The sequence below is a fragment of the Pristis pectinata genome, chromosome 27, assembly GCF_009764475.1.
Source record: "Pristis pectinata isolate sPriPec2 chromosome 27, sPriPec2.1.pri, whole genome shotgun sequence".
Classification (NCBI taxonomy): Eukaryota; Metazoa; Chordata; class Chondrichthyes; order Rhinopristiformes; family Pristidae; genus Pristis; species Pristis pectinata.
The window spans coordinates 23,411,731-23,439,549 of NC_067431.1; the positions used below are offsets into that span (position 1 = coordinate 23,411,731).

Genomic DNA, 27,819 nt, shown 5'->3' on the forward strand with positions numbered 1-27,819 from the left:
GTGAACTGGGTTCTGATACTTTTCCATTCATTTTCCAGTATATCTTCAGGCAATGCCTAAAGTCTGGAACCAGAGCAGACATTGCTGGAAGGATGGAGTAAGTTGCCCCTTTGGTAACAAGTCCTTCCTGGACTATTGAAACAGTTAGGTAGGTTCTTTGATAAACGGCATTGCGTCGTCAGGCTGGATTGCATGAAGATATTTTTACTATGAAGAGAACAAGCTCCAAACGAACCAATTGACAGGTGTGATACAAAGGTGATAGATGCTTTTAAATTAAGAACTGTGACTGTCTTGGTGCTAAGTGCAAATGTAGCAATCAGATCAATTAATTCATATGAAACTGCAATTTAATCGCTGTCATTGACAATATATGGAGAGTAAAGGATTTTTTAAAAAACTATGTCATTCTTACTGGCTTGTTCATAATGAATGAATGCTGGGTTGATTATACAGTAAACAAAACTGTGCAGTAATGTTAGAAATAAGTGCACATCATACCCAATTCTCACATGGACAGTAAAGATTCCCTTAAGAAAATTCCTTAAGGACCACTGAGTACAGCAATAGAAACAAACAAGTTCTATAATTAACTTTCAGCCTGAAGTACATCAGTCCAAGGTTGGAATTAGCCACATAGCAGTGAATTGTCTTTTTTAAAAATGTCCACTAATTTATTCCCCAATTACCACATCATGCACAATACAAGGCACCCTGCTCTGCATTTACAATCAAAACAATTTACAGCCAATGCAACAGTAGAGATTAGGGCACCTTATTTATACAAGCAAGGCCTTGCAAAACTTTTGACAAGGCATAGACACAGAATGATTCTGGATTAAGAGGATACTTACATCCTCATATTTTATTGTTCTATTCCAGTCAATATTTAAGGACACCCATTTTAATATAGCCCTGCTCAGATGAAAGCCTTAAAGTGTTTGAATACTTCAGCATCATGGCATTTGCAATGCTGAACTGAAGATCCAACAAATGTGCTGCCAAATCTTCTGCCAAAAGAAAACCAACAGGGGGATGACTAAGTCTGCAATATGTGATGCATTTGGATTAGCCAAGCTTGACTGCGGCAGTCTGAAACACAAGTAGAAATAGTTTTTTCTTCTGAACACTGAGCAATAATACATTGGAAATTCTAAATTATATGTACTTTGAGAGTCTTACAGCACATTTCTTTTTTACTATGTTCAAGCCTCTCTTTTTTACTTTTCAGGTTTCCTTAACTGATTAAACAAAAAAGTGACACAAGGTGCAACTCATCCCTCAAAACCATTTCACTCCTTCCACAAGAGAAATCCCTTAGCTAACACAGCAGATTGGTCAAGTCCATGCTAATTTGTGTAATGCAAATCCATAATTAAGACATATGTCTTTAGTAAGGAGTTTAAGCTGCAACAGCTACAAGCCCTGTTGCTGCTGTGCCTAGAAGTTTAATAATTCTAGAGTTACTCTAATAATAGTCTCCAGCCCAGTCACAGAGTCACAAGGAATAGTTACATCAGAAAGCAAAGATTCAACAAAACAAGATGCTGCACAATTTGTGACACTTCCATCAGTAAACAATAGGAAAACAAAAATCAAGCTAATATACAAGCTTTGATATTCAGCAGACCTTGAGTTCAGGCACATAGAACAGTACAGCAAAGAATAGACACTTCAGCCCATGGTGTCTGTAAGGAAAGGTTGGACAATACAGGTTTTTCCAAATTCTCTCTACAGCTCATACTCTCTAATCCAGGCAAAATCCTGGTGAACCTCTTCTGCACCTTCTCCTTAGCCTCCACATCCTTCCTATAATGCAGCAACCAGAAATGCACACAATACTCCAAGTGTGGCCTAGCCAAAGCTTTATACAGCTGCAACACAAGTTCCCGACTTTTATACTGAACAGCCCCGAATGTTGAAGGCAAGTATGCCATACGACTTCTTTACCACCCTACCCACCCATGTTGCTACTTTCAGGGAGTTAGGGACATGCACCTAAGATCCCTCTGTATATCAACGTTCCTAACTACCACTACCCTCTGTTTTCTATAGTCAAGCCAATTTTGAGTCTAAACTACCAAGTCTCCATGGATCCCATGTGCCTAAATCTTCTGGATCAGCCTACCATGTCGAAAGCTTTACTGAAGCCCATGTATTATATTCAGCACTTCAACCTGATGCCCCAGGACTTTCAGGATTATTTTAGAAGAGCTTCCTAAACTCTGGTGGGAGTGAGGGCAGAGCTTTGCTGCAGCATGTCATAGTATCACACATCACTGGCATTCTTCAGGCTGCATGCAAAATGGACCAGGTAAATTGTGTTAAGATTTGCAACCTTCATCCCACTATTCCCTTGTTCCAAAGGTGCTGCTGTACCAAGAAACAAACACAGAATTTTCTGGGTTCATTTGCAATTTAGAGATTGCAGTCATGCCTACATGGCAATGCAAAGCAAAGCCTTGCTTGCAGGGAATAAGATGCCAAAAATAGGCTGAAACAAAGTGGACCTGGCTCTGAGCAACATTCCTCCCCATCTCTGCCCATCATACTGAACCATCAGCAGAGACATAGCAAGATATCCAGGCTGCAATTTCTAAGTTTCATTGTGAGTGCTTCTCAAAAATTGAAATGTGTATTGAGAATCTGGTTGCAGCCTTGCACAATGTTCACATATTGGCTTATATCTCTCCCCATTAAAGGAAAATTAATACATTGCTTTCCATTGCTGTGGGTGAATACAACTCCACAAAAAAGTTTGAGAACGTCCAGAACAAAGAGTCCCATTTGAATGGGCTTTCCTCCAAAAGTGCAGTGTGGATGTAAGATGCACTGTAGAAATTCAAAGCTTCTTCAGTAACATCTCTACCAAAAAGGACAAGATTTTCTGCTACATGAGAACGCCATATAGTTTCCTTCAATGTTAACACTTTGTCCTGCACTTGGAAATGTTTTACCTTATCTTCACCATCACTGGAACTCTGTAGATGCCCCTTCCACACAGACTACAGGTCTTCTTCAGGGCAATCAATGCAAGCTTTTCTCAGCCCAAGAAAGTTTGCTTGAAGGTCTCATATCACCTTCCATTACTTTATCACCAGTACCCTATTTAGTGCACACAATGGGAAATGCAGATCTGTAATCCTCCCAGATCAAGTGGATTGGGATACATAGTCAAGCCAGTTTGATCAGTACGAGTTCATCGGCTTCCCTGATTTGGAGGGAAATACCAAGTGAAGGCTCTTGGAGTTGATTGAACATTGCATCTTCAGGAGGCAAGTCTGACTGTGGTAACTACAGAGGAGTCTCCCTGCAGGGAAAGTAACTGCCAGGAACCTCCCAAACCACCACCTTCAATTTAATCAAAGAGCTGCTCCCAGAATTAGTGTGGATTTCTTCCAATCAAAGACAGTGACCATCACCACAATACAACTTCAAGACAAACACAGGGAGCACAGCCAGTGTATGTGGCCTTCATTGACCTCACTAAAGCCTTTGATTCCAACAACCTTGAATATGTAAGGCATAGAAGGATACATACCTAATGCAGGTAAAACAGTCAGGTTAGACATTGTGGCCAAAGGGCCTGTTTCTGTGCTGTATGACTATAGTTTGAATGGAAAACTGTTCAAACCGCAGGGACTGCACTCCAGAACCAATGTCACCCAAACCTCAGCAGCTGAGCTGCAAGATGTAGACAATCGGATTTGCACACAGAGACAGATACAAGATGCCAGTGAGTCATTCACCGAAGTATACAGGAGGATGGGCCTTATACTCGACATTCACAAAACCAGGTCCTTTCTCGACCTGCCTGTGCTATAGCATGCTGCCTTCTGACAAAGGGTCACACAATGGCCCATGTTTTCCAGGGTCTCATTTTCCATACTTTGAGTGCTGCCTGTTGCCAAAGGGACACATTGCTAATAAAATTCTGTCATCAATGACCAAGTGAAAATTTGGTTGATTGAGGAAAAGGATTTGAAAATCAGTACCTCAGAGCTGGCACAAAACTCATCATCTATCAGGCAGCAGTGATCCTGGCTCAGACTTGAATTACCTATAGCAGGTATCTCAAGTTGCTGGAAAAACACCAATGCTGTCTCTACAAAATGCTCCAAAATTCACAAGATGGGTAACAAACTAACGCCAGCATCCCAAGGACTGGGATCCTAGTTACTCTGTCAGTTATATTGGCAACTGCCTTAAAAATATTGCAACATCCCCCTTCTCCTGGGAACCTCAAGCCACAAAGGAGCATTTAGAATGGTATTGAGAACGTGAAGCCCTTTGCATTCAAACAGCCCTGTGTAAGCAGTGGAAGTAAATCACAGACCATCTGCCAGACCACTGTCAACAATCCCCTAGCTCCATCTGTGGAAGAGGCTGCAGTTCCTCATCAGCCACCTCAGAACCCACAAAACCAAAGCAAGTTTATATTAAGTTTTCTTACAGCATGCAAGGCCATTTAGCCCCTCAAATCTATGCTGGTTCTCTGTCAGCATCCCCATTTTCTATAAATCTATTCTCTCACACGGGCCTGTTAATACTCCTGTAATTTTCCTGCCACCTCCCATACTGGCATCAATTTATAGCATCAATTCACCTAACAGCATGTCTTTGGGATGCAGGAGGAAACAGGAGCTCCCTGCGGAAACCCACTCAGTCCCAGGGAGAACGTGAAAACTCCACGTAGATAGCACCAGAGGTCAGAATTGAAACCGGGTCGCTGGAGCAGTGGGATAGCTGTACTACTTGCAGCACCACTGTTCTGATCCTGAGGGATTACCCAACAAAGAAAAACCTTCTAGCCTTTCAGGGAAGTTAATTAAGACATGACGACATTAATGTGAGTTAAGCTTTAAAACTACAATCTTCAGAAAGGGAAAAACAAATCTTAAAAATGTCACAAAGTGCCCACAGAAGTGAATAGGAGAGAATTACGTAGGTTTGCTCATATTATGCTAACACACATTAGCTAATTAACTACAAACCTCAAAAAGTTTATAACTATTAGAGCATTTTGTTTTTGCATTTTCTGAAGAATGCTATTCTCTCCATAGTCAAAGTGATGTTGGATGTATGTATATGGGATCCGCAAGTTTGAAACAGATGATGTATCAAAGCCAGAGGGTCAAAGACTAAATCACATTGCTCAACCAAGATTAGCCTGTGAGGTGCATTATGTTCTCGACTGAAGACAAACAGCAAGAACCTGGAAAGAACAAAATTATAAAACATATACCATTACACATGGAGAGGAACAAAAAACAAACAGGACCAAAGTATTGACATCTTAAGGTTGGTGTATTTTGAAGTTTTCCTCAGTGTATTTGATCCCTTTTGTTCGTGGGTGATTGCAGTACAGAGACATTTAAATTCAAAATGATAGGTTGCAGAACCGCATTCAAAAACAATAAACAGCAACCCAAAGGTCATAATATCTTAGCAATGGGCTAAGGAGTCAGATTTGGACATGCTTTTAACGAGAGGTATGGGGTGGGGGAAGAGGGAAGAATAAAAGGTGGGGGTGAGAAAGGAGTGCACCACAAAATCAGCAGTACTATATCACCTCTATTGTACAGGTACTTGTTCTGACTGTACATTATTAATGAAACAATCATGAGGTTGAACAAATGGAACCTGCTTTATCAGAGAGCAGAGTTTAGTGATTCAATAAATTCAGTTCCAGTACCATATTCTGCTATTTGTGTAAATCAACAATGGACACAAGGGCAATGAAAGGGAGAATTTCCTACAGCATTTTCTACACCTGGGAAAACAATGAGTCACTTTAGAACTGCCTGCAACTAAGGAACTGCAGTGCTAAATAAAAAGTGCATCTTACAAAAATCAATTAACACCAGTAGACTTTTACACGATAAAAATCATATTGCTGGTGAAAACTGTACTTGTATTGACACTGTACATCAGTCAAAATCTATTTTGAATAGATTTGTTTGAGCTAATGATTGTAGCATAGTTGAGAGCTGGAACTGTATTGCTCCTGGCAATGCACGAGATACAACATAATGAAACTCTTAGATAGAAAAGGGGCTATAGTAAAAAGAAACATGTCTATAAATACAGCCAATATCAGCCAACCAACAATGCATCACATAGCCTGTGACTAATTTTGAAGCAAATATACAGAACAAGACAAAAACAGCTATCAAACAAATACACTAGCAATGCATTGGTTAATTAGTACTAGCCAATTATTTCAATGCCCAATTCTTCTGCAGTCTTTTCTATGTTGTCATTTGTGGTTCCCTCAGTTTCCATGTTAGTGATCGGCTCAGTGTTCCCTGGGCTATGTGGTGCATTGGTCAGAACATAGTAAACTGTTTCATTCTCTCCATGTTCGTTTGTCCGATTGACCACTCGGATGATGGGGCTTTTATTCGAGTCGCAGGAGCCTGATGGTGATTGACGGGGATGTTCCCCGTCAACACAGTCACCATAACTGCAGTGATCTGTGCATTCATTTGTACAACAGTTCAAGGAGTCAGGGCTGTGCTTTTCCACCCCTTGGTCCTCGCTGTTTGATGCTTCCACGGGCTCCAGTATAATCCCTCGTAGGTTAGCTTCCGACAAGACCAAGCTCTCTGATATGCTGTCTAAGCGACCATCATGCTTTTCCCGGTCTTTCATTAGCTGTTCAGTCAGTTCAACGCTTTCATAACGTACTAACTGCAGTCGCATGTAGCCATCTTCATGCTCTTTGTATCTAAGATTAAAAATAACACTTGCATAGTTAAATAATTAGAATTGAACAACGATTTGCTTTGGTATTATCCTGGGGCAACACGTTGATGTAGTCATGAAGGCACACCAGCGGCTCTACTTCATTAGGAGTTTGAGGAGATTCGGTACGTTACCAAAGACTTTCAAATTTCTGCAGATGTACGGTGGAGAGCATCCTGACTGGTTGCATCACTGCCTGGTATGGAGGCTCCCACCAATGCACATGATCACAAGAGGCTGCAGACAGCTGTAGACTCGGCCAGCTCCATCACGGGCACAATCCTCCCTGCCATCGATGACATCTTCAAGAGGCAATGCCTCAAGAAGGCAGCATCCATCACCGAGGCCCCTCACCAGTTGGGACATGCCCTCTTGTTACTACCATCACGAGAGGTGATACAGGAGTCTAAAGACCCACACTCAACGATTCAGGAACAGCTTCTTCCCTTCTGCCATCAGATTTCTGAATGGTCTATGAACACTACCTCTTATTCCTTTTTGCACTATTTATTTTTGTAATTTATAGTAACTGTCTTTGCACTGTACTGCTGCCACAAAACAACAAATTTCACATCATTTAAGTCAGTGATAATACAGCTGATTCTGATTCTATTAGTACCCTAAAACTCAGCATTACTTTCAATAGCCTAAAGAAACTTACTTAAACCAGAACATGTCAACTTTGTTCTGAAACTCTTTAGTTGCAGCTGGTGTCAATACCTAACAGTCTTGGGTTTTAAAGTTAGATGCAGAGTGAAGTTCCCATAAACCTCCCAAAGATATCCCTTGTTCAACCAACCCAGCTCCCAACAGCAGCCACTCTTGGTTGTTAGGAACACTCAATTTTACCTGAGTTGAGGCTTTACTAACTCCTCATGTAGAGAAAAAGAAGCACCCCATCAATCCAACCAGAGAGCATTGAAGCAGATTGAAGCTGTGTTCAATACCAATAATGAAATGGAAAATTAGTCATACTCCTGCACTAAACCAGCCTGTTCTGAACTGAGATAGCTGCAGAGATAGTCCATGATCAGTTTATTTTTACTACCAGGATTTTAATCAAAGGAGCACAATAATTGTAGAATACTCGATGGCAAAAGCTCTCAAACTTACTGCTGTATTTACTCCAGACCACGTGACTAATTGCTTCTATGAAGACAATCCACTGCCTGTGCACTTCAATTATTGAACGAGATTTATGGCAAACTAATGAACAGGTTAGGATATCATCTCTTGGCAGTGAAGAAAAGGAAACTTTTTTTGTTTGCAAATTTACTTCTGAACTTGAGTAATGGACAATAGGACAAACATCATATCCCACAATTTACCAATGACAAAGAACACCTACTTCTCCTCCTCTCACCAACCCTCTGCACTATCTAATGCTTTGTGGGAGAAGACCTTGTATTCCAGGCTAAGGAAGTACAAATGGCATCAAATGAAATACAGAGTGAGAGAATAACAGGGACCAATGTGTGATGGGTTCGCGTACCTGAACCGGGGGTGACCTGAAGGCCACTTGAACTGATGTTTCTTCCTGAGGTGCACAGTCAGATTGTTACCTCTGGTGAAGCATTTGTCACAAACGTGGCACTTGTATCTGGGTTCCAAATCTCCCTGAAAAGGCCAAAGTAACAATTAACTCAATAACTTGTGTTATAAAGCCAAACTTGAGCCACTCAAAGACAGTATCTAGATAAAGAAAACACTTGTAACACTCATAACGAATTACTGGTTTTCAGCTTCTGACGATTTAAAAGATTAATGGATTACAAATGCTCCCAATACTCTTGGACATTGGCTTTTAACATAAAACAGAGATTGCTTGAAATAGTTCATTTAATATGCAATTTTATAAATTATAACTGTATAACAAAACTGATGAATCAATGTCAATGATCCAGCAGATAAAAATTAAAACTGCTGTCACAAAAATGCTCTAGTCAGCCTCAGGGCTGGGTTGACAAGTTTAAGAGCTAATTGGTCACATGACCTTTCAACTTGAATAGCACAGAAAAGTCAATGAACCCCATAAATTCCATTCTTGCTCATAACGATGTAAAATACCAGAGTCTAGAAATATCAGTTAGGTTTTCCAACCCATACCTCACAAAGAACAGTATGCCATCAAGAAATTAAATTCTGTGATTAATGGCCTTTATGTTTGCCAAGAATATCACCTATCTACTGCAGAGGCACGTATTTCAAATGTTCAACAGCTATTTCCTGTCAGCATGGTTATAACATTATTATAAAGGCTCCAAAACAGTAATTACCCCAGATACTGCAGATGGTGTAAAAGATTAAGGAGTAGTTTGATAGAGTTCTGCATAAAATTATGGAAGCACTTGATAAAGTAAATGGACAGAAGAGGTTTCATCTTTCAAGTCCAGAACCAGGAGCCTTAAATGAGGTAGTCACTCACCAACACAACAGTGAATTCAGGAAAAACTTCTTTATGCAGGGTGTAGTTACAATATACTCTTCACAGCCACAGGGATTAGCGAAGAGCACAGAAACATTCAAGGGAAGCTAGATGAGTATACGTGGTAAAAAGGAATAGCAGGGGACTTGGGGGGGGGTGGTGGGAGACAGCCCAATAAGAGAACATATACATTAGCAGAGATTTATTGGACTGAATGATCTGTTTCTGTGGAGAAAAGTGCAACAGAAATAGGTCATCCTATTCCAGACAGGATACATTGTCCATTTTCCTGCAGGTGGACTGACAGAGGAGAATTCATAACACAGACGAGCTGCATTCTCTTCCACTACTCACCTCATGTACCTTCCTGTAGTGGGACTTGATAGAATATTGGGATCGTGCGCTGAATGTACAACCTGCAAACTCACAGCGATAGGTCGGATCCTCACTGTGGGTGTCCAAATGTTTCCTCAGATCTACCAAGTTCTTGCAACTGGGAGAAAATAAGTTACAGTGATCACAGCAAGACAGATTTTGTGATTCGTCTTAAGGATATTTTATTTTAAAATACAGAAATTTTACTTAGGGGATGGCTCAAAAGCAATTGTAATGATAGCAACAGGAGGAGTTCAAATGAAAATTTAAGGATTCCTCAACTATATACATTGAAAAAAGCATACGTTATTTTATTTCAAAGATTAACGTGGAGAAATGGGAAGAAAGCCCTTCAATTGAAGAGGTCAACAGAAAGTAATTCTGTACTGGGACTATTTTATATACCACTGAGCAGCATAAAAGAAATTAAAGGTAAGTTTCAACATGTTTCCTTGGAGAGACGGAGGATGAGGGGGGGATCTGATAGAGGTGTATAAGATGATGAAAGGTATTGATAGGGTAGATAGCCAGAGGCTTTTCCCCAGGGCTGAATTGGTGGCCACAAGAGGACATAGGTTTAAGGTGCTGGGGAGTAGATATAGAGATGTCAGGGGTAACTTTTTTTTACTCAGAGAGTGGTGAGTGCGTGGAATGGGCTGCCGGAAACAGTGGTGGAGGCTGATACGATCGGGTCTTTCAAGAGACTGTTAGATAGGTATATGGAGCTGAGAAAAATAGAGGGCTATGGGTAAGCCTAGTAATTTCTAGGGTAGGGACATGTTCGGCACAGCTTTGTGGGCCGAAGGGCCTGAATTGTGCTGTAATTGTTCTATGTTGATACTCCAACAGGAAAAGCAGTAATGCTTAATAAAAACAGAAAATACTGGGAACAGAGACACAAGAGACCACAGATGCTAGAAGGGGAAGTAGGAAAGAAACAAACTGCTCGAGAAACTCAGTGGGTCAAGCAACATCTGTGGAGGGAAACAGAACACTGCAGGTCAGGCAGCATCTGTGGAAAGAGAAACAGTTAACAATTCAGGTGAAAGACCTTCATCAAAAGTGGAAAGTTAGCTTTAAATTGTGGACAAGTTGTTCAATGCATTCTTATCTCACCTTCTCTGCAGCTTAAAGCCAATTCATTTCCTCTCTAAGATCTAATGAACAGTCTTTGACCTGAAACGTTAACTTGTTTCTCTTTCCACAGTTACTGACTGACTTGCTGAATGCTTTCAGCGTTTTCTGCTTTTATTTCAGATTTCCACAGATTTTGATTTTCAAGCAATAATGAAAACTATAACCTGGCTCTAGGTAATGAATGGAGACAGGGAAAGTTTAAAGACGATGTGCAGGGCAAGCTTTTTAAAAAACAAAATCATACAAAAAGTGCTGGAGGAACTCAGCAGGTTAGGCAGCATCTATGGAGGTAAACAGTTGCCGTCTTGGGTTGAGACCATTCATCAGGACTGTTTTTTTCTAAAAAAATACACAGAGTGGTGGGTGCCTGGAACGGGCTGCCAGGGGTAGTGACGGAAGCAGATACGGTAGTGGCATTTAAGAGGCTTTTAGATAAACAGATGAATAGGCAGGGAATGGAGGGATATGGATCATGTACAGGCAGAAGAGATTTAGTTTAACTTGGCATCATGATTAGCACACACATTGTGAGTTGAAAATCCTGTTCCTGTGCTGTACCGTTGTATGTTCAATGTTCTATGGCAGCAACCTTAAAGGAGGGCAGTATTTGGGAAATGGCGAGGACGATAAGTTCAGGTAAATTAAAGAAATGCTGAGGACCTGGGCACTTTACAGGATACAATCAAACTGAAGCAAGAGACTCCACCAAGTTAAATAAATAAACCTTCAATGCAGATAGTAAACATTAAAAGATGAGTAAAAATAGAGAGTATAGGAGAGTAAAAATAGAGAGTATAGGAAAGTATATGGTGAAATTTAAATGGCCAAGAAAACTACTGCAGAGACCATTAACAAAAACATTCAAAAGACAGTTAAAACATGATATTACCAAATAGCAGACTGGGTTAATAAATGAAGAGAAGACTGTTTAAAACAAAATGGTAGTAGTACTTTGCCTTAATTTTCAGAGGTAATGGAAACTGGGACTGCAGAGTAAACGTCAGATGGTCAAATCTTAAGATAATCAATTGTTCATCCAATGGTCCCAAAGGAAGCTACAGAACAAAGAGGCAATAATGTTCTAAATATTCTGAAAACGGGACACCGTGCCAAAGGGGGATAAATGTGGGATAATTTTTCAAAAGAAAAACCAATGAAATTATAGGCAATTTACACTTGTTTCAAAATTGGCAACCAACCAGAAGACTTAAGGGATGAAACTACTTGGCAAAATATTTTCAGTGTGGAATCTATAAAGGTGGGTCATGAACTCAGCCAAGATAGAACTCTGAAATGAAACGGACTCCTAAGGAAATAGTTAATGTAGTTTACATGGAATGTTGAACATTTGATAAAAAAACAAGTTACAGATTTAATGGAACATATAATCAAGGAGAAAGTAGTCAGATGGGCAGAGGACAAAGGACAGTTTCTACAACTGGAAAGGTGTGCTTTGTACCATTCCGCAAGGTTTTGAATGGCATTGCTCATTTCCAACTTACCCTACAATATGGATTTGGGAATTATGGGAATAGTTTTAAAGTTGTTGATAATTCCAAATCAGATAATTTGGCAAATTGTGATAAGGACTGCGAAAGAGAATGTAAAAGTCTCTGGTTGGCTGTGCAAATAGATGGCCAGTTGTAGTGCAACTGTCGGAAAATATTAAGTATTATTAATCAGAAACAAGAATGGACAAAAGAATTCCAAACACATTAAGTGATACTATTTCAAATGGAATACCAAAACACAAGGACCTACATTTTGCAAGCAGGATGCAAAGATTCCAAACTTATTAACTGAGTTCCACTGATTTCCTAGCAGTTCCCTGCCACTAGACTTCACGTGGAATTCTTCGGCACTTTACATGGTGTGGGGAAGAAACTGCTCTCGGATCTTGTGCCAGATCAGATCCTCTTTCAATGAAAGGAGAAGGTATAAGAGTCAAGTCCAAGAGTTATGAAGGAATACAATTAGACAAATTGTGATGGACTGTTTCCACTGGTTGGTGAAATGGCAACTGAGGATATCACCACTGACCAACAAGTAATAATATTTTCATTGAATGGGTAAGTCCTGACCAAATTATCTCCCAGGGAAAGGAGAATGAAGATGATCTGGGAAAAACAGGAACAAGTGGACAAGATAAGTCAATATTTTAACTCTACACAAACCTGTATTCACAGTATTCACATCTGAATGGTTTCTCGTCACTATGGCGGAACTTGATATGGTTCCGCAAGGCAGATGGTGCTGGGCAGGTCATATCGCAAAATGGGCACTTGTAATAATTCACTAGAAAACAAAAACATTCAAACCTAAATATGAAGGACATACTACTGTTCAATAATAACTTAGGGGCTTGGGCAGCAGCTGAAGTATGATTCATCTCATCTAAACTAAAAACATTGTTTCAATGGTTCTGAAACTTGCTACCCATTTTAAGACAAAAGCTATCATTCCTAACTGCTGGAGGCATCCAAGGAAGGAAGTGAATAATAAGTACCTTGGAACGTCAAGTCTGTAATAAACTCGGCTCCAACTTGCAGGGACCAGTGAAGATTTTGGTCATTAATACCTTCAATACAGCCTTTTAATTTCAGCAAAGAACCAGCTCCCTCTTATTAGTGGGAAACTCAAAAAGTACATCCACAGAGAATGCAGTCTTCTGGCCTGGACTTTTCAGCTATAATTATGACAATAGCAACTTCACATGTGTGGTTCCATGTAAAAACCCTGAAGTTGCTGTCAGTGATTGAAACCTTTTTGAAATTGCATTGTTCTGCAGCATTCTCATCCACCAGATGAAAATTTTAGATATTTACAAACTAATATTGTTACAAAATATCCTGAACTAGTTGTATTTTATTGCTTGTTGGTGTGTGCAATTCCATGCTGTGATAAGCCACCTTTACACCAAAAACAAAATGATTGCAGGCTCAAAATTTCCAAAGCGTAATTTTTTAAAAATGTTATACTTTGAGGTGTATATTTTAAATCATTTTTAGCACTGCAAAATGTTTAAAACATAAAGCATTGCACCTTTTCCTTCCCATTTTAATTAGCTTGATGATGTCACGGTTGCTGGCACCAGGTACCCCCCTAAACTGATGGCTGACAAAAATCAACTCTGCTGCAGAGATTGTTAGGTCTGTGTGGACAGCTTTCTTTGGAAAACTGGCGAGCACTGTTGATCAAAAAAATCTAGAGGTCTGAGAATTTCCAAGTGGGAGATGGTTACTCGGACAAACCTAAATGACATTGGGGCAAGTTGGAGGACCATCCCCGTAAAAGTGCTGTTAACAATAGGGGACAGATATTCATACAGCAGGATGCCAACTGAGAGAGTGAGAAACAGCGTGAAACTTGACTTGCCATGATGCCGCATGTGATCCCTGAGTAGCCTCTCCGTGGCGAATCTCTTGGAGCAGTGGGAGCATTGAAAGCGTTGGTCTAGTGAGACAAAACAAAGCCTCGTGACAAACAATTTTGATAGCAATAGGTTCAGTTCGGTGTAAAGACAGACATTCACATATTGCATTTGTGAAGTTGTATCTAGGTCAATGACATCAAATGATGTGTCGCCACAACCCACTTTGAAGTATCTGGCTTTATACCAAAGTCACCAGCAAATAACTTCTACAGGGCACTGCCCACAAGAACAACAAATAAACCCACGTAACACACCATTTAACAACTCCTAATTGGAGTTTACTTCCAGAAGTACACAGAACAAAACACAGAACATTACAGCATAGTACGGACCCTTTGGCATATGATGTTGTGCCGACCTATATAAATGCCTTCTTCATGATCAATCTAGCCCTTTCCTCCTACACAGACTAAAACCCTCCACGTCTCTTACATGCATGTGCCTAAGAGTCTTTTAAATTTCCCTATGGTATCAGCTTCTACCACCATTCCCGGCAGCGTGTTCTAGGCACCCACCACTGTGTTTAAAAAAACCTACCTGACATCTCCCGTAAACTTTCCTCCTGACCTTAAACTGATGTCCTCTGGTATTGCTGCCCTGGAGAAAAGGTGCTGGCTGTCCACTCTATCTATGCCCCTCAACCTTTTACACCTGTCAAGTCCCACTCCAAAGAGAAAAGCCCTAGCTCACTCAACGTTTCCTCATAAGACATGTTCTCTAATCCAGGACACATCCTGGTAAATCTCCTCTAGTCGGCCTGTCCACATACTGTGTCAGGAATCCTTCCTGGACACACCTAACAAATCCTTAACCCATCTAAACCTTTTGCATTTAAGGAGGTGCCAAACAATATTTGGGAAGAAGTCTCCCAAGACAACAACCCTGTTATTTTTGCACCTTTCCTAAATCTGCCTATTTATCTGCTCTTCAGTGTCCCAGTGGCTACTGGGGGGGCCTATACAACACTCCTAATAGAGCGATCGCTCCCTTTCTATTTCTGACTTCCACCCACACTGACTCAGTAGATGATCCCTCCACAACGTCCTGCCTTTCTGTAGCTGTGATACTATCACCAATTAGCAATGCCACTCTCCCCCCCCACCCCCCTTTTGAAACATCTAAACCCCAGAACACCAAGCAGTCAATCCTGCCCTTGCAACAGCCAAGTCTCTGTAATGGCCACAACATTGTAATTCCATGTACTGATCCATGCTTGAAGTTCATCATCCTTATTCTTAATAGTTCTCACACTAAAGCAAGCACATTTCAACCCATCCAATGCCCTATCCACTGCCTATCCTTCCTCAGTCTCTCTCTGTACATTGCATCTACCTTTACACCAACTGCTCCATCATCTGACCTAACACTCTGGTTCCCATCCCCCCGCCAACCTAGTTGAAACCCTCCCCAACAGCTCTAGCAAACCTGCCTGCAAGGACATTGGTCCCTCTCGAGTTCAGGTGTAACTCATCCCTTTTGTTCAGGTCATACCTTCCCCAGAAGAGATCCCAGTGATGCATAAATCTGAAACTCTGCCCCATGCACCAACTCTTCAGTCACACATTTGTCTGCCACATCTTCCTATTCTTAACCCTCAGTGGCTTGTGGCACAGGCAGCAATCCAGAGATTACCACCCTTGAGGTCCTGCTTTTTAGCTTCCTTCCTAACTCCCTATATTCTCACCTCAGGACCTTATCCCTTTTCCTATCTATGTCATTGGTGCCAATGTGTACCATGACTTCCAGCTGCTCACCCTGCCCCCTAAGAATAGTAGTTAGGAGCTGTGTTACATACATCAATTCAATGCTCAAACATTACTTTATCTAACAAATTAATCCTGCTTTAAAGTCAGTGGTCTTGCCTGGAAAGTGTAAAAGCCAGAGGTGCGAAATTACTTCTCTCATAACATTCCAAAAAAATTTTACTTACACTCCGTGGCTGTCTGCCTGCGGATGTGATCAAAGAATTTGGTATTGCTGGCAAACATCCCTCCACAAGTTGGGCATGCCACTACTTTCTCCTGAGTGTGACTACGCAAATGTTCTCGTAATTTAAATTTCACTTTGAATGTTGCTTCACAATCTAAAGGCAGAAAATGGGTAATGAATATCCAAAAACACAATTATGTAATCACAATCAAAGGTCTGGAGAGTAATTAAACAGTAAATAAAATGAGATGGTAGATTTAAGGAAGACCAGTTACACATATCCATTCGGATCCCACAGTTGTTTCTTATTCCATCACTGTCAATTACTTTAAGGAAATCCTGGGATTTTACCCAGCCAAAGTTCAATTTTCTGTATCAAAAATATCCCAATATTAGCCTTATTTTTCCATTAGCTAACATGAAAATATGTCATTTCACCAGAAAGCCGCAGCTTAAATTGATGGAGCTCATGAAACCTGTCCCTTTGCAGTGGAAATCATCCTAGTTTTTCTTGCGTTTCCTGATAACTTGGACCATAACTTCAATTATAAGCATCACTTTACAGAGTCTTCTCCCTTTCAAATAACCTCAAAGACCAAACTGAACCTCTAGAGTACATTTACTCCATATCGAAAGTGAGGAAATTCTCTAACTACCAAAGTTACTTATAAAGGTAGCCATCCAAAAAAAAAGAGCAGCCATTAGGGTGTTCTCAAGATCTACTGCCCTATCAGAACTAACTTCCCAGGTAGTCATCTTAAATTTCCAACTCAGGGTAGTTGGGTTTGCTCAGCAAATTATCGTGTGTGGAAGCAAGAGCCATCTGGCACTAGGAAGGGCTCACCTTTCCAACAGCAGGGAATTATAATATTAGTGTCTGTGGTTGCATCACGATCTGAACACATCCCATGCATGTCCACGTGTCTGTAGAACCATTCTGGATTCTCAAAAGTGCTCTAAGAGGAAAACACAGCAATTAACAATTGGGAAAGCAACGTGGTAAGTGATTAAACTATTAAACGCAACGTGCAATCTGTGCAAATCTAACCGTTCAGACACATCCGGGGAAACCACCTCTGTCTCTCACACACACGCAATGCATTGATGGCTGTTTGGGAAGTGGTATTTCCCCCCTTCATCCAATATCACTGTCTGAACAGGACTATGTTGTTATGGTCATCGCAGCTTAAAATAATAAAGTTCAATGCGATGTGTTCAATAGGACGGTTGGTCTGCGCATTGGTGGGACTAATAGAGTTGCTGCTTCAAGATTCAGGGATCCGGGTTCAATCCTGACTGGTGCCGTGTGGTGTTTACATGTTCTCCCTGTGACCACTTGGGTTTCCTCCAGGTGCTCCAGTTTCCTCCTACATCCCAAAGATGAGCAGGTTGGTTAGTTAACTGGCCACTGTATATTGTCCCAAGTGCATAGATGAGGGGTAGAGTCTGGGCAGAGTTGATGGGAATGCGAGGAGAATAACATGTGTTGAGTGTAAATGGGTGCTTGATGGTTGATGCAGATATGGTGGGCAAAGGGCCCCATTTCCGTGTTGAAAGACCCAATGATTCTACAATCCGATGGGCAGAGTTAGAACAAACAAGCAAGACTGAATGTGGAAACAAACTGCTAAGATGAATGAGCAACTCACATCACAGTGCCCCCAGAGACAGATAAAACTCTCTGGAATTTCTGGAATGATATTACGGCTCTGCCGATCCAATAAACAATGTTCGAGTTCAGTCTGAGCCTGAAGGGTCTGCAGACCCCAGTGTTTAAGCTTCGTGTGGTAGGCGTGAAAATATACATGTCGGATCACGTCAGTCGAACTCTCCACCGAGTAGTACCCACAGTCGGCCCATAGACACTGGTGCTCCTCTGAGAAACAAACAAAAATCAAAGTGGGTCAATGAAGGCACAGGGTTCATGATTGCAAAGCAAAAAATTGCAGGCAGAGGAATTACTAAAAACAGAATGCTGGAAATTCTCAGCACACCATGAAGCACCTGTGGAGAAAGAGACAGGCCAACATTTCAAGTCGGTCACCTTTCAGATTTCTAGCAAATGCAGTGTTTTGTTTCTCAGTTCCTGCATTGTTTCCTTTCCTCCTCCCCGTCCTGATTTAGCTCCTTCTAGTTACATTTTCCAGACAGATCAGCAGCGATTAACAAAACTCGAAGCTGGCACCATCACTTGTTTCATTCAGTCTCTTGGTTTTCACCCCATCACATACATCACCTTTGTCCTCTCCAACTTCTGTACTACATTAAAATGTGTTCAATTTCCAACTTTTCCCAGTTGACACAACATTAACTATGCTTCTCTCCAAAGATGCTGCCTGACTTGCTGAATAATAAAAACAGAAAATGGACTGTTTACATTTTTGCTACCAGAACAAAGTTCTCTTATTTTACATCCCATTCTCAAAATACTCTTCAGTATTCAAATCAGTGCTATCTACATTTCCCGAGTCAAAGCGCTTAAATTGCTGCTTGTCTCTATTTTGAAGAGGGAGATGTTGGTACACGTGCATCGTTCATTTTGTTTTGTTTTTACAGCTGCTGGGACTTTGATTTGAGTCTTTATTGCAGCAAACATTTGCACGTATGAACCTTCTACTCCAATGAAGGAACTTGCATTACTGCTAGTCTGTTACCCAGATGCTCAAAGGATAGAGTAGTCTCCTCCCAAATTGGCTAACTTATAGATCATAAGTATTAGACGTTAGAATATGAACTGCTGACAACACATTATAGGCATCTCTTTCTATACTACTTAGGAATTTGGGCAACGTATGTCAAATTCCTCTAAATCGGCTCCATTAACCAGTTATACATATTAATGAAAATATACTTCAACATATCATACACTGTTTGGAGGCAACATACGTTAAAGCTGTGACTTTACCCATTTTCATTACCACAAATTAAGTGTTCTCAGAAGGTTTCCAATAAATTTTGCTAATTGCAGAATCTGTTGTGCAGATTCTGAAAATTTCTTAAACTCCAACTAATGCCCTGGTGTAGTTTGCCTGGCATTATAAGCCACCAGCCATCTTGTTCTGCTCAAGATCTCCTGATCCCTTACACTCTCAAGGTGTGCAGAATGTGAATATAAAAGGAAGAATTTACATTTGGGACATCACAAAGCCAATGGAATATACTGTAGTTTCCTCGTTCTACTTCGCCCAGCAATACTCAAGATGCCGGAGGAACTCAGCAAGTCAGGCAGCATCTATGGAGGAAAACATACAGCTGATGTTTCGGGTCGAGACCCTTCATCTGGACCCAAAATGTCAGCTGTCCATTTCCCTCTATAGATGCTGCCTAACTTGCTGAGTTCCTCCAGCATCTTGTGTGTTGCTCCAGATTCCAGCACATGGTCTCCTGTGTTTCTACTTTGCCGTCGTGCATCTCTGCAGGTACTCTCACTCTGGCTTCAGCTGCATCACTGTCTCCCTTGGATCCTCCATCAAAAAGCCAAGTCCTTCTCATCATTTCTCCATCTATTAAACCTCCTGCTTCTTCATGATTTCTCCTTTGAAGAGCATTCTAGAACAGTATTTAATTAAAGGCACCATAAAATTGTAAATTATTAGCTCATTACAGCTGGCTGCACAAGGGTTCAAACACCCTGTCTTTATCATGATTCACAATTTCAAACTGAGCAATATACTTGCAGAAATCTGGGTGCGTTAATCTAGACAGTTAATTCTCTGTCCAGGTACGCTCCTGCAAAAAAAGGGAATAAAATTGATCTGCAGCCTCACAGGCTATAACTGCAAACTTTTGAAGTAGATCAGAACAACATGATAGAAACCTGGAAGACGGCTAATCATTCCTGCCACACAACCAAAACACAAGGGAAAGGAGTAGCCAAAGGTCCTCTGTCTCTGATTATGTTCAAATCCAGATATTACTACCATTATCTACAATAGAATGTATGGCTTTCTGGGTGAATATTTTTGGAATTGTTTTCTTGCACCTCCCACCCCCCCCCCCCCCCCCCGAGATTGCCATCACCAGCTCAGTAATTGTGCTGCTCACCCCACCTTGTGGTTCAATATCATTCTCATCGCCCTGCATTTGGTCGTTTAAATGCTCCTTTAAATGCCCTGCGATGTGATCGCTGAAATCTTCCATTCCATATGCAGTGAATCCACACGAACGCCACTCGCACAAAAGCACCAGAGAATCATACTTCATATTCTTTCCAGCCGCCATTATGTCACACCTAGTCAAAAATACATTCACTGTTAAAAGTTTTAAGAATACTTCACATCTTCTGTTGTCAGATGGTAAAGTTAATTTTTGTTAAATGCATATTAAGAGGCATTAAACAGATTTTGCAGGCTTTAAAAGTTTTGACATCCTTTCTAGGATTTGATCATTCATTTCCTGGCTGAAGTTTGTTGTTGAAATTTAAAAAGGTTAGTTTACAATTCGTCAGATCCCAGTGAGTCATGAGGAATTAAATGCAAATAAGCAATGCCAATGAATTGAAAGACAGTTTATTCCAAAGAAACTAGCCAATAGCTCACATTTATCACAGCGAGAAATTTCTTTTCCAAAGCTGTATCTAAACAGGCCACCGATTTTTCTGCATTGGTGCAAAGTGATTACTGTAGCTAACTCAGAACAAACTCCTATAATCAGTATTATCTCCAAAGTTAAAGAACTTAAAACCAATTACATAGCACTTTGTGTTCTTAAATCCCAAAGCAATTTGCAACCAAGGAACTGCTTATTAAGGGTAGCCATTCTCATTTTATGAGCAGCCCATCTATTTGCCAGATGAAACCATGATTGTAAGAATGATATATTGAATAATATTGTTTTCAGATGGACATGGTATTAAACTTTGAAAAATCCATTAATGAACAAAAGACTAGTATATAGTACCTTTCACACCATTTTCAAGATCTCAAAGTTCTCAACAGCCAGTGGAATACAGGGGCTCCCAGGTTATGAACCTGACTTGTGGAAAACCACCTTTACGCAAATTCTCCCATACATTTTACGTAGAACATAGAATGTTACAGCACAGTACAGGCCCTTTGGCCCATGATGTTGTGCCGTCGTTTTATCCTGTTCTAAGATCTATCTAACCCTTCCCTCCCACAGAGCCCTCCATTTCTCTATCATGCATGAGGCTATCTAAGAGTCTCTTAAATGTCCCTATTATTTTTTTAAAGCATTTTTCAAGCTTGTAATAATAATAATGTTTCATGGTATTCATTAATGACTGGATACGGTAGATATTCCATTACTTTAATTATGAGTGTGTTAAGGTGATTATTCAACGAAATGAAAGACTTACAGCAAGTGTGTGTAAGGTAATACAATATGGGTTACGGTAGAAGAGACATTTCTGACTTACAGAGAAACAGGCTTACAGAGAGTTCTCAGGAATAGAACCTTTGGGTATCTGGGGACTGCCTGTACTTTTAATGTATAGTCAATTACAATCTGGAGATTTTGGTAGCTACCTTACACTGCTAGTTCCTAAAACAGTAGAAGTCAGATAATGTGTTAGTGTTGTAAAAAGTGTAGGGTGCTCCATGGAAACCCCAATGGAACCAACAATTTTGTAGTTGGGTAAAAACAAAAGCTAACATGAGGCTTGACAGATTTCTAGGTAATAACATTATATTGGTAATGAGCAATCTCAGAGCAAGTATTACTTCATATTTGAAAATTACCTTTCCATTGTAGAAATGAGTCTTTTTAAAGTTTTCCACTTTTTAAGACAAAAGTCATGCTACGAATTAGACACAATGCCAATCACAATACAAGACAAAGGAAATGAAATTTCTCCTGCGCCCAACTTTAGTACAACAGGGAATTGCCAGACTGCAACAATCTCAAGTGAGAGCCTCATCACCTACCCTTGATGTTCAATGACATCACAGTTGCTGCACTCTCCAACACAAAACCCCCTGGGGGTCAGGGAGGTGTTGAAATCAGCTGAAGGAGGTCGCCATCAACTAGAAACTTACGTGGAAAAAGCCACAAAGTTACTACAAGTCAGAATTGTGATGGAATATGCTCCTGTTGCCTAATAAATGCAGCTTCAACACGGAAGTTGAAGGGTATACCATTTATAAAATCCACAATGCCATTAATCACCTTGGCAACAACAGCACTTCTCAAACTCACTACTTCGATCACCAAAAAGGGCAAAAGGCAACAGCCATATTGGAACACCATCAACATCTTAAATATCCCTTCCAAGTTGCACGCTATTCCAATTCAGAAATGTATCTCAATTCCTTCATCATTAGGTCTAAATCCTGCAACTCGTCTCCCAGCAGCACTGAACTACCCTTATCAGAAGGGCTGCAGTTATTCAAATTGTACCTCAAGGAGAATAGGCAATAAATATCAGCAATGCCCACATCCCTTTAGAGATTTTTAAAATTTATTAATTCATTACCCATCTAGTAAAAATCTTACTCCCTACTATCATGTGACACGGAAAAAAATTCTTAGTTTAATGACTATGTTTAGTAAAGCCAGATAATACTGTCAGAATTTTAATAGGATCCAATACTTTTTTTTAAAACCCAAACCACTTGAACTGCAATTGGAAGTTTTGTGTTTCTGTACAAGGTCTGTGCCATGAGAACATTCAGATCCATGCTGAAATATGGTGAAACAATAGTGATTACTGGTTCTTCATGGTCATTCAAACAATTAAAAGTCCTTTTAGCACATTTTCTCCTATGGCATATCACTGTCAATAAGCTATGCAGGACCTGCAACAACTTTGCAGAAATTACAGGAGACACTAACCAAATTCTGTCCTAATCCATACCAAACTCAAATGTCTGCTTGTGACCTGAAGTTGCTGGGGTAATTTGTTGTTCTATGTACAATAACCTTAATATTGTTATCACTTTAGATATTCCCTTTGTGGCAAAAGCATCCGAGCTTCCTTACTGTATGTAAGGACTCAGTATTGTAGAAACATGTTCTAAAAGGTTACATTAAGTTCTGTCTGTATACTGGTCGTGTGATGCTGGTCACTCATTTTATGTAGCTTAAGGAAACCAGTAATTATGTGAAAAATATTTACCCCGCCTTCCGTTTTGCCATTTTGCTCTGCTCAAATCACATTCTACATCCAGTCCCAGTTGCTTTCATCTATTGAGAGCCTGCATCTTCATGGTCATAGATTCTTAATATACCAGCATGCATAATCCTATATCAATCCTGTCTCGACTGCCCATTTCAATCTGAGCAGAAGTTCGGAAGTTGCTGGTTTGCTTCAGCTGATGGTATCTCACAAGGTCTCCCAATCTATCCAAGTTTCCAGTGAGGTTGTGGATGTTAGATAAACACCTAAAAAAAAATAATGGGACAGTTAGAGTGCCATTTTTGGTTGGAATGCATTCTGCACCTCCATCCCAATTACTCAATTTGCTAAAGATTTAAACTCTCAGGTACAGTAAGTAACAGAGACTCACAGACTGCATGTCAGTAAAATTTATAACCACATTCATTGAAAACATCCAGGTATTTCAGATCCTGCTTCTATCCCACTGTTATAAGACTGTTAATGGACCTCTTATACTCTCGATCGCTCAAACTACCTCATCATGGCCATTGCACCTTATTTGTCTACCTGTACTACACTTTCTCTGCAACTGTAACACTATATTCTGCATTGTTATTGGTTTCCTTTTGTACTACCCCAATGTACTTATGTATGAAATGATCTGTCCAAATGGTGTGCAAACAAAAGCTTTGTACTGTTCTTCGGTACCTGTGACAATAATAAACCTATTACCAAATATTAAATGCAAATTGATTTTAGATAACAGAAATAAAAAAAGTCCACATTCGCCCACAGATCTGCAAAACTGAAGTTTATTATAACACCCCCAATATTGCCCCACTAAAACTTCTCACAAAACTCTTACCCCACCAGTGTCCCTCACCTTCCCCCAGTCTCCCTCTCCCAGTCTCTTCCACCCCACCCTCCTCCTTGCACAACCCAACCTCTGACCCCCTCTCCCTCCCCACCCCCTTACGTTCCCTCCCTGCCCCTCCACCTCCAACTGTCCCCCTCCAACCCCACCCTCCCTTCTTCCCCAATATCACTCCACCCTCCACCCACTCTTCTCCTCCTCCCTCCCTCAACCCCCACGCTCCCCCACCCACCTTCCTCCTCCACCTACCCTTCCTCTACACCTACCCTCCCTTCGCCCTCCTCATTCACCATACCCACTTCCCTCCCTCAACCCCTCCCCTTACCCTCCCTTTCTTTCCCTCACCCCCTCCCCTCCCTCACCCTCTACCCCCTCCCCTCCCCTCCCTCACCCTCTACCCCGTCCCCTCGCCCTACCCCCTCCCCCTCCCCCCCCCCCCCCCCCCCCCCCCCCCCCCCCCCCCCCCCCCCCCCCCCCCCCCCCCCCCCCCCCCCCCCCCACCCCCCCCCCCCCCCCCCCCCCCCCCCCCCCCACCCCCCCCCCCCCCCCCCCCCCCCCCCCCCCCCCCCCCCCCCCCCCCCCCCCCCCCCCCCCCCCCCCCCCCCCCCCCCCCCCACCCTCCCCCCCCCCCCCCCCCCCCCCCCCCCCCCCCCCCCCCCCCCCCCCCCCCCCCCCCCCCCCCCCCCCCCCCCCCCCCCCCCCCCCCCCCCCCCCCCCCCCCCCCCCCCCCCCCCCCCCCCCCCCCCCCCCCCCCCCCCCCCCCCCCCCCCCCCCCCCCCCCCCCCCCCCCCCCCCCCCCCCCCCCCCCCCCCCCCCCCCCCCCCCCCCCCCCCCCCCCCCCCCCCCCCCCCCCCCCCCCCCCCCCCCCCCCCCCCCCCCCCCCCCCCCCCCCCCCCCCCCCCCCCTACCCCCTCCCCTCGCCCTACCCCCTCCCCTCCCCCTACCCCCTCCCCTCCCTCACCCTCTACCCCCTCCCCACCCTCTACCCCCTCCCCCCCTCCCTCACCCTCTACCCCCTCCCTCACCCTCTACCCCCTCCCCTCCCTCCCTCACCCTCTACCCCCTCCCCTCCCTCCCTCACCCTCTACCCCCTCCCTCCCTCCCCCTCTACCCCCTCCCTCCCTCCCCCTCTACCCCCTCCCTCCCTCCCCCTCTACCCCCTCCCTCCCTCCCCCTCTACCCCCTCCCTCACCCTCTACCCCCTCCCTCACCCTCTACCCCCTCCCCTCCCTCCCTCACCCTCTACCCCCTCCCCTCCCTCCCTCACCCTCTACCCCCTCCCCTCCCCTTCCACCCCCTCCCCTCCCCTTCCACCCCCTCCCCTCCCCTTCCCTCCACCCCCTCCCCTCCCCTTCCCTCCCTCACCCTCTACCCCCTCCCCTCCCCTTCCCTCCCTCACCCTCTACCCCCTCCCCTCCCCTTCCCTCCCTCACCCTCTACCCCCTCCCCTCCCCTCCCTCACCCTCTACCCCCTCCCCTCCCCTTCCCTCCCTCACCCTCTACCCCCTCCCCTCCCCTTCCCTCCCTCACCCTCTACCCCCTCCCCTCCCTCCCTCCCTCACCCTCTACCCCCTCCCCTCCCTCCCTCACCCTCTACCCCCTCCCCCCCTCACCCTCTACCCCCTCCCCTCCCTCCCTCTCTACCCCCTCCCCTCCCCTCCCTCACCCTCTACCCCCTCCCCTCCCCTCCCCCTCTACCCCCTCCCCTCCCCTTCCCTCCCTCACCCTCTACCCCCTCCCCTCCCTCCCTCACCCCCTCACCCTCTACCCCCTCCCCTCCCTCCCTCACCCTCTACCCCCTCCCCTCCCTCCCTCACCCTCTACCCCCTCCCCTCCCTCCCTCCCTCACCCTCTACCCCCTCCCCTCCCTCCCTCACCCTCTACCCCCTCCCCTCCCTCCCTCCCTCACCCTCTACCCCCTCCCCTCCCTCCCTCACCCTCTACCCCCTCCCCTCCCTCCCTCACCCTCTACCCCCTCCCCTTCCCTCCTCCCTCACCCTCTCCCCCCTCCCCTCCCTCCCTCCCTCACATCTTCCACCCTCACCCTCAGCCCAGGGTCGTCACCGGAAGTGACGACACGACCGCCGCACACTCCCTCGCGACGGCGGATCACTTCCGGCGGTCGGACCGCTCCCGGTTCACTTCCCCCGTCCGGCCGAGCCGCAGCCTTGCTGTGGCGCCGGGCTCGGCCCGGTTTTGTTTCGCGGGGCTTCAGCGTTACCGAACCTGACGGCGGCCGACCTGCAGCCGGCTGGCGGCGATTGGTGGCACTGGATCCAGCTGTTGACCAATCAGAAAGCGGGAGCGGGCCGCGGCGGGGACAAAGTGTCCAATCAGCAGCTGGCAAGGCGATGTCTCTGATTGGACAAAGCCGGTCGGTCCGGCTGCAGAAGGGTCCGGGCGGAGTCAGTAATATTTTAAGCTCTGAAGAAAGGTTCTGGCGTTGGACAGAGTGGCGGCAGATACAGGCCATTCGGCCCAACAAACCCATGATAGTTGTCCTGTGCGGCATCAGCTCTTCCCACTCGTCTTTGTCTACACCATCAGCATTAACTTCTATTTAAAAACTTCATCAAAATCATGCTGATCTTCCACTTGTCCCCATTTCCCCAAAGGTACAGAAATCTCTCAATACCTGTTATAATGAACTTAACAACTTATCCTCCACAGCCTTCTGGGCGAGATAGTTTCAAAGATTTCTATCAGTGTTAGAAACATTTCTTCTCAGCAGGGAATGGAGGGATATGGACTGTGTGCAGGTCGAATAGATTTAGTTTAATTTGAATTGTGTTGAGGTGAAGACATCGTGGGCTGAAGAGTCTGTTCCTGTGCTGTACTGTTCTATATGTCTATCTCAGTCCTAAATGGCCAATTCCTTATTCTAAGTCTGTGACCCCAGTTCTAGACTCCTCAGCTGGGGGAAATATCTTCCTTGTGTTCAGCCTGCCAAACCTTGTAAGAATGTGTTTCCTTGTAAGTTTTTTTTTTGTTTCAGTGAGAACTCCTCTCGTTCTTTTAAATTCTGGAGAATACAGACTCAATCTCGCCTTGTACAGCAAACCCACCATCTCTGAAAACAGTAAGAAATGTTCAGTGCATTCCCTATCTGGCAAGTACATCCATTTTCAGAAAAGGTGATCAAGGGAGACAGACAGGAGACCAAGGAGATTCCAGGTGCAGTCTCACCAAAACTTCCAAACTTCTGTATTCAACTCCTCTCGTAATGAAGATCAGTTCAGTCTACGTCCTCCTAATTGCTTGCCGCAACCACATGTTAGCTTTCAACAACGTGTACAAGGACATCTAGCTCTTCTGAACATCAACAGCATCCAATCTCTCACTATTTAAAAATACACCCTTTCTTGTTTTGGGCACCAAAGTGAATAACGTTATACTCCAGCTTACTTTCTCACCCTTTATCAAGGCTCACTTTAATTTATTCATGGGATGTTGCCATTGCTTCCATTTCCTGTCCATCTTTATTGCTCTCGGATTGGTTCAATTCAAGGCTAACTGAAGAGGCAGTTAAATGTCAACCATTCTAATAGGTGCATACAGCCCAGAACAAGTAAGGATGGCAGATTTTCTCCCTGAAGGACATTAGTGAACAGATGAGTTGTTAATGACAGTCTGGTAGCTTCATTGTTTCTGTTATTGAGACTTTTAAAATTTAAATTCCAGATTTAATCCTAGATGTCCTGGTAGGATTCAAATTCAGTTTCTGGGTCAATGGTCCAGATAGTGCATTAACTTAACCACTATGCTACCACACCCCTTAGATATATACTAAATATCTTGACAGTTTTGAAGATCTCTGGTAATTCATGAAATCTCTAGGAATT

General features: G+C 43.4%; 1 protein-coding gene across 4 annotated transcripts; it reads right to left on the reverse strand.

Annotated features, from left to right (window-relative positions):
* Nucleotides 1-365: 365 nt before the first annotated feature.
* Nucleotides 366-26,877, reverse strand: hinfp (histone H4 transcription factor). Of its 4 annotated transcripts, none has more exons than XM_052040011.1 (11): nt 26,204-26,877; nt 23,122-23,387; nt 20,096-20,277; nt 17,696-17,922; nt 16,891-17,002; nt 16,048-16,200; nt 14,060-14,137; nt 12,859-12,979; nt 9,527-9,665; nt 8,240-8,364; nt 366-6,730 (listed from the first exon to the last, which is right to left on the reverse strand). In XM_052040011.1, exons 2-11 carry the CDS (start codon nt 23,139-23,141, stop codon nt 6,211-6,213), a joined length of 1,677 nt encoding a protein of 558 aa, XP_051895971.1. In that variant the 5' UTR covers nt 23,142-23,387; nt 26,204-26,877; the 3' UTR covers nt 366-6,210. The 4 variants fall into 4 exon arrangements, with proteins under 4 accessions (XP_051895971.1, XP_051895970.1, XP_051895969.1 ...); XM_052040010.1 differs by having other exon boundaries at nt 26,042-26,246; XM_052040009.1 differs by having other exon boundaries at nt 26,022-26,238.
* Between the last annotated feature and the right edge of the window lie 942 nt (nt 26,878-27,819).

Excerpts from the sequence above, each read along its gene's own strand:
- hinfp (XM_052040011.1), bottom strand. The coding sequence starts at position 23,141 with ATGGCAAAACGGAAGGCGGG. Across the intron at positions 20,278-23,121 it reads ATGGCAAAACGGAAGGCGGG|GTGTGACATAATGGCGGCTG; the intron begins GTAAATATTTTT and ends ATTTTTGACTAG. Across the intron at positions 14,138-16,047 it reads CAGGCAGACAGCCACGGAGT|ACCAACGCTTTCAATGCTCC; the intron begins GTAAGTAAAATT and ends TTGTCTCACTAG.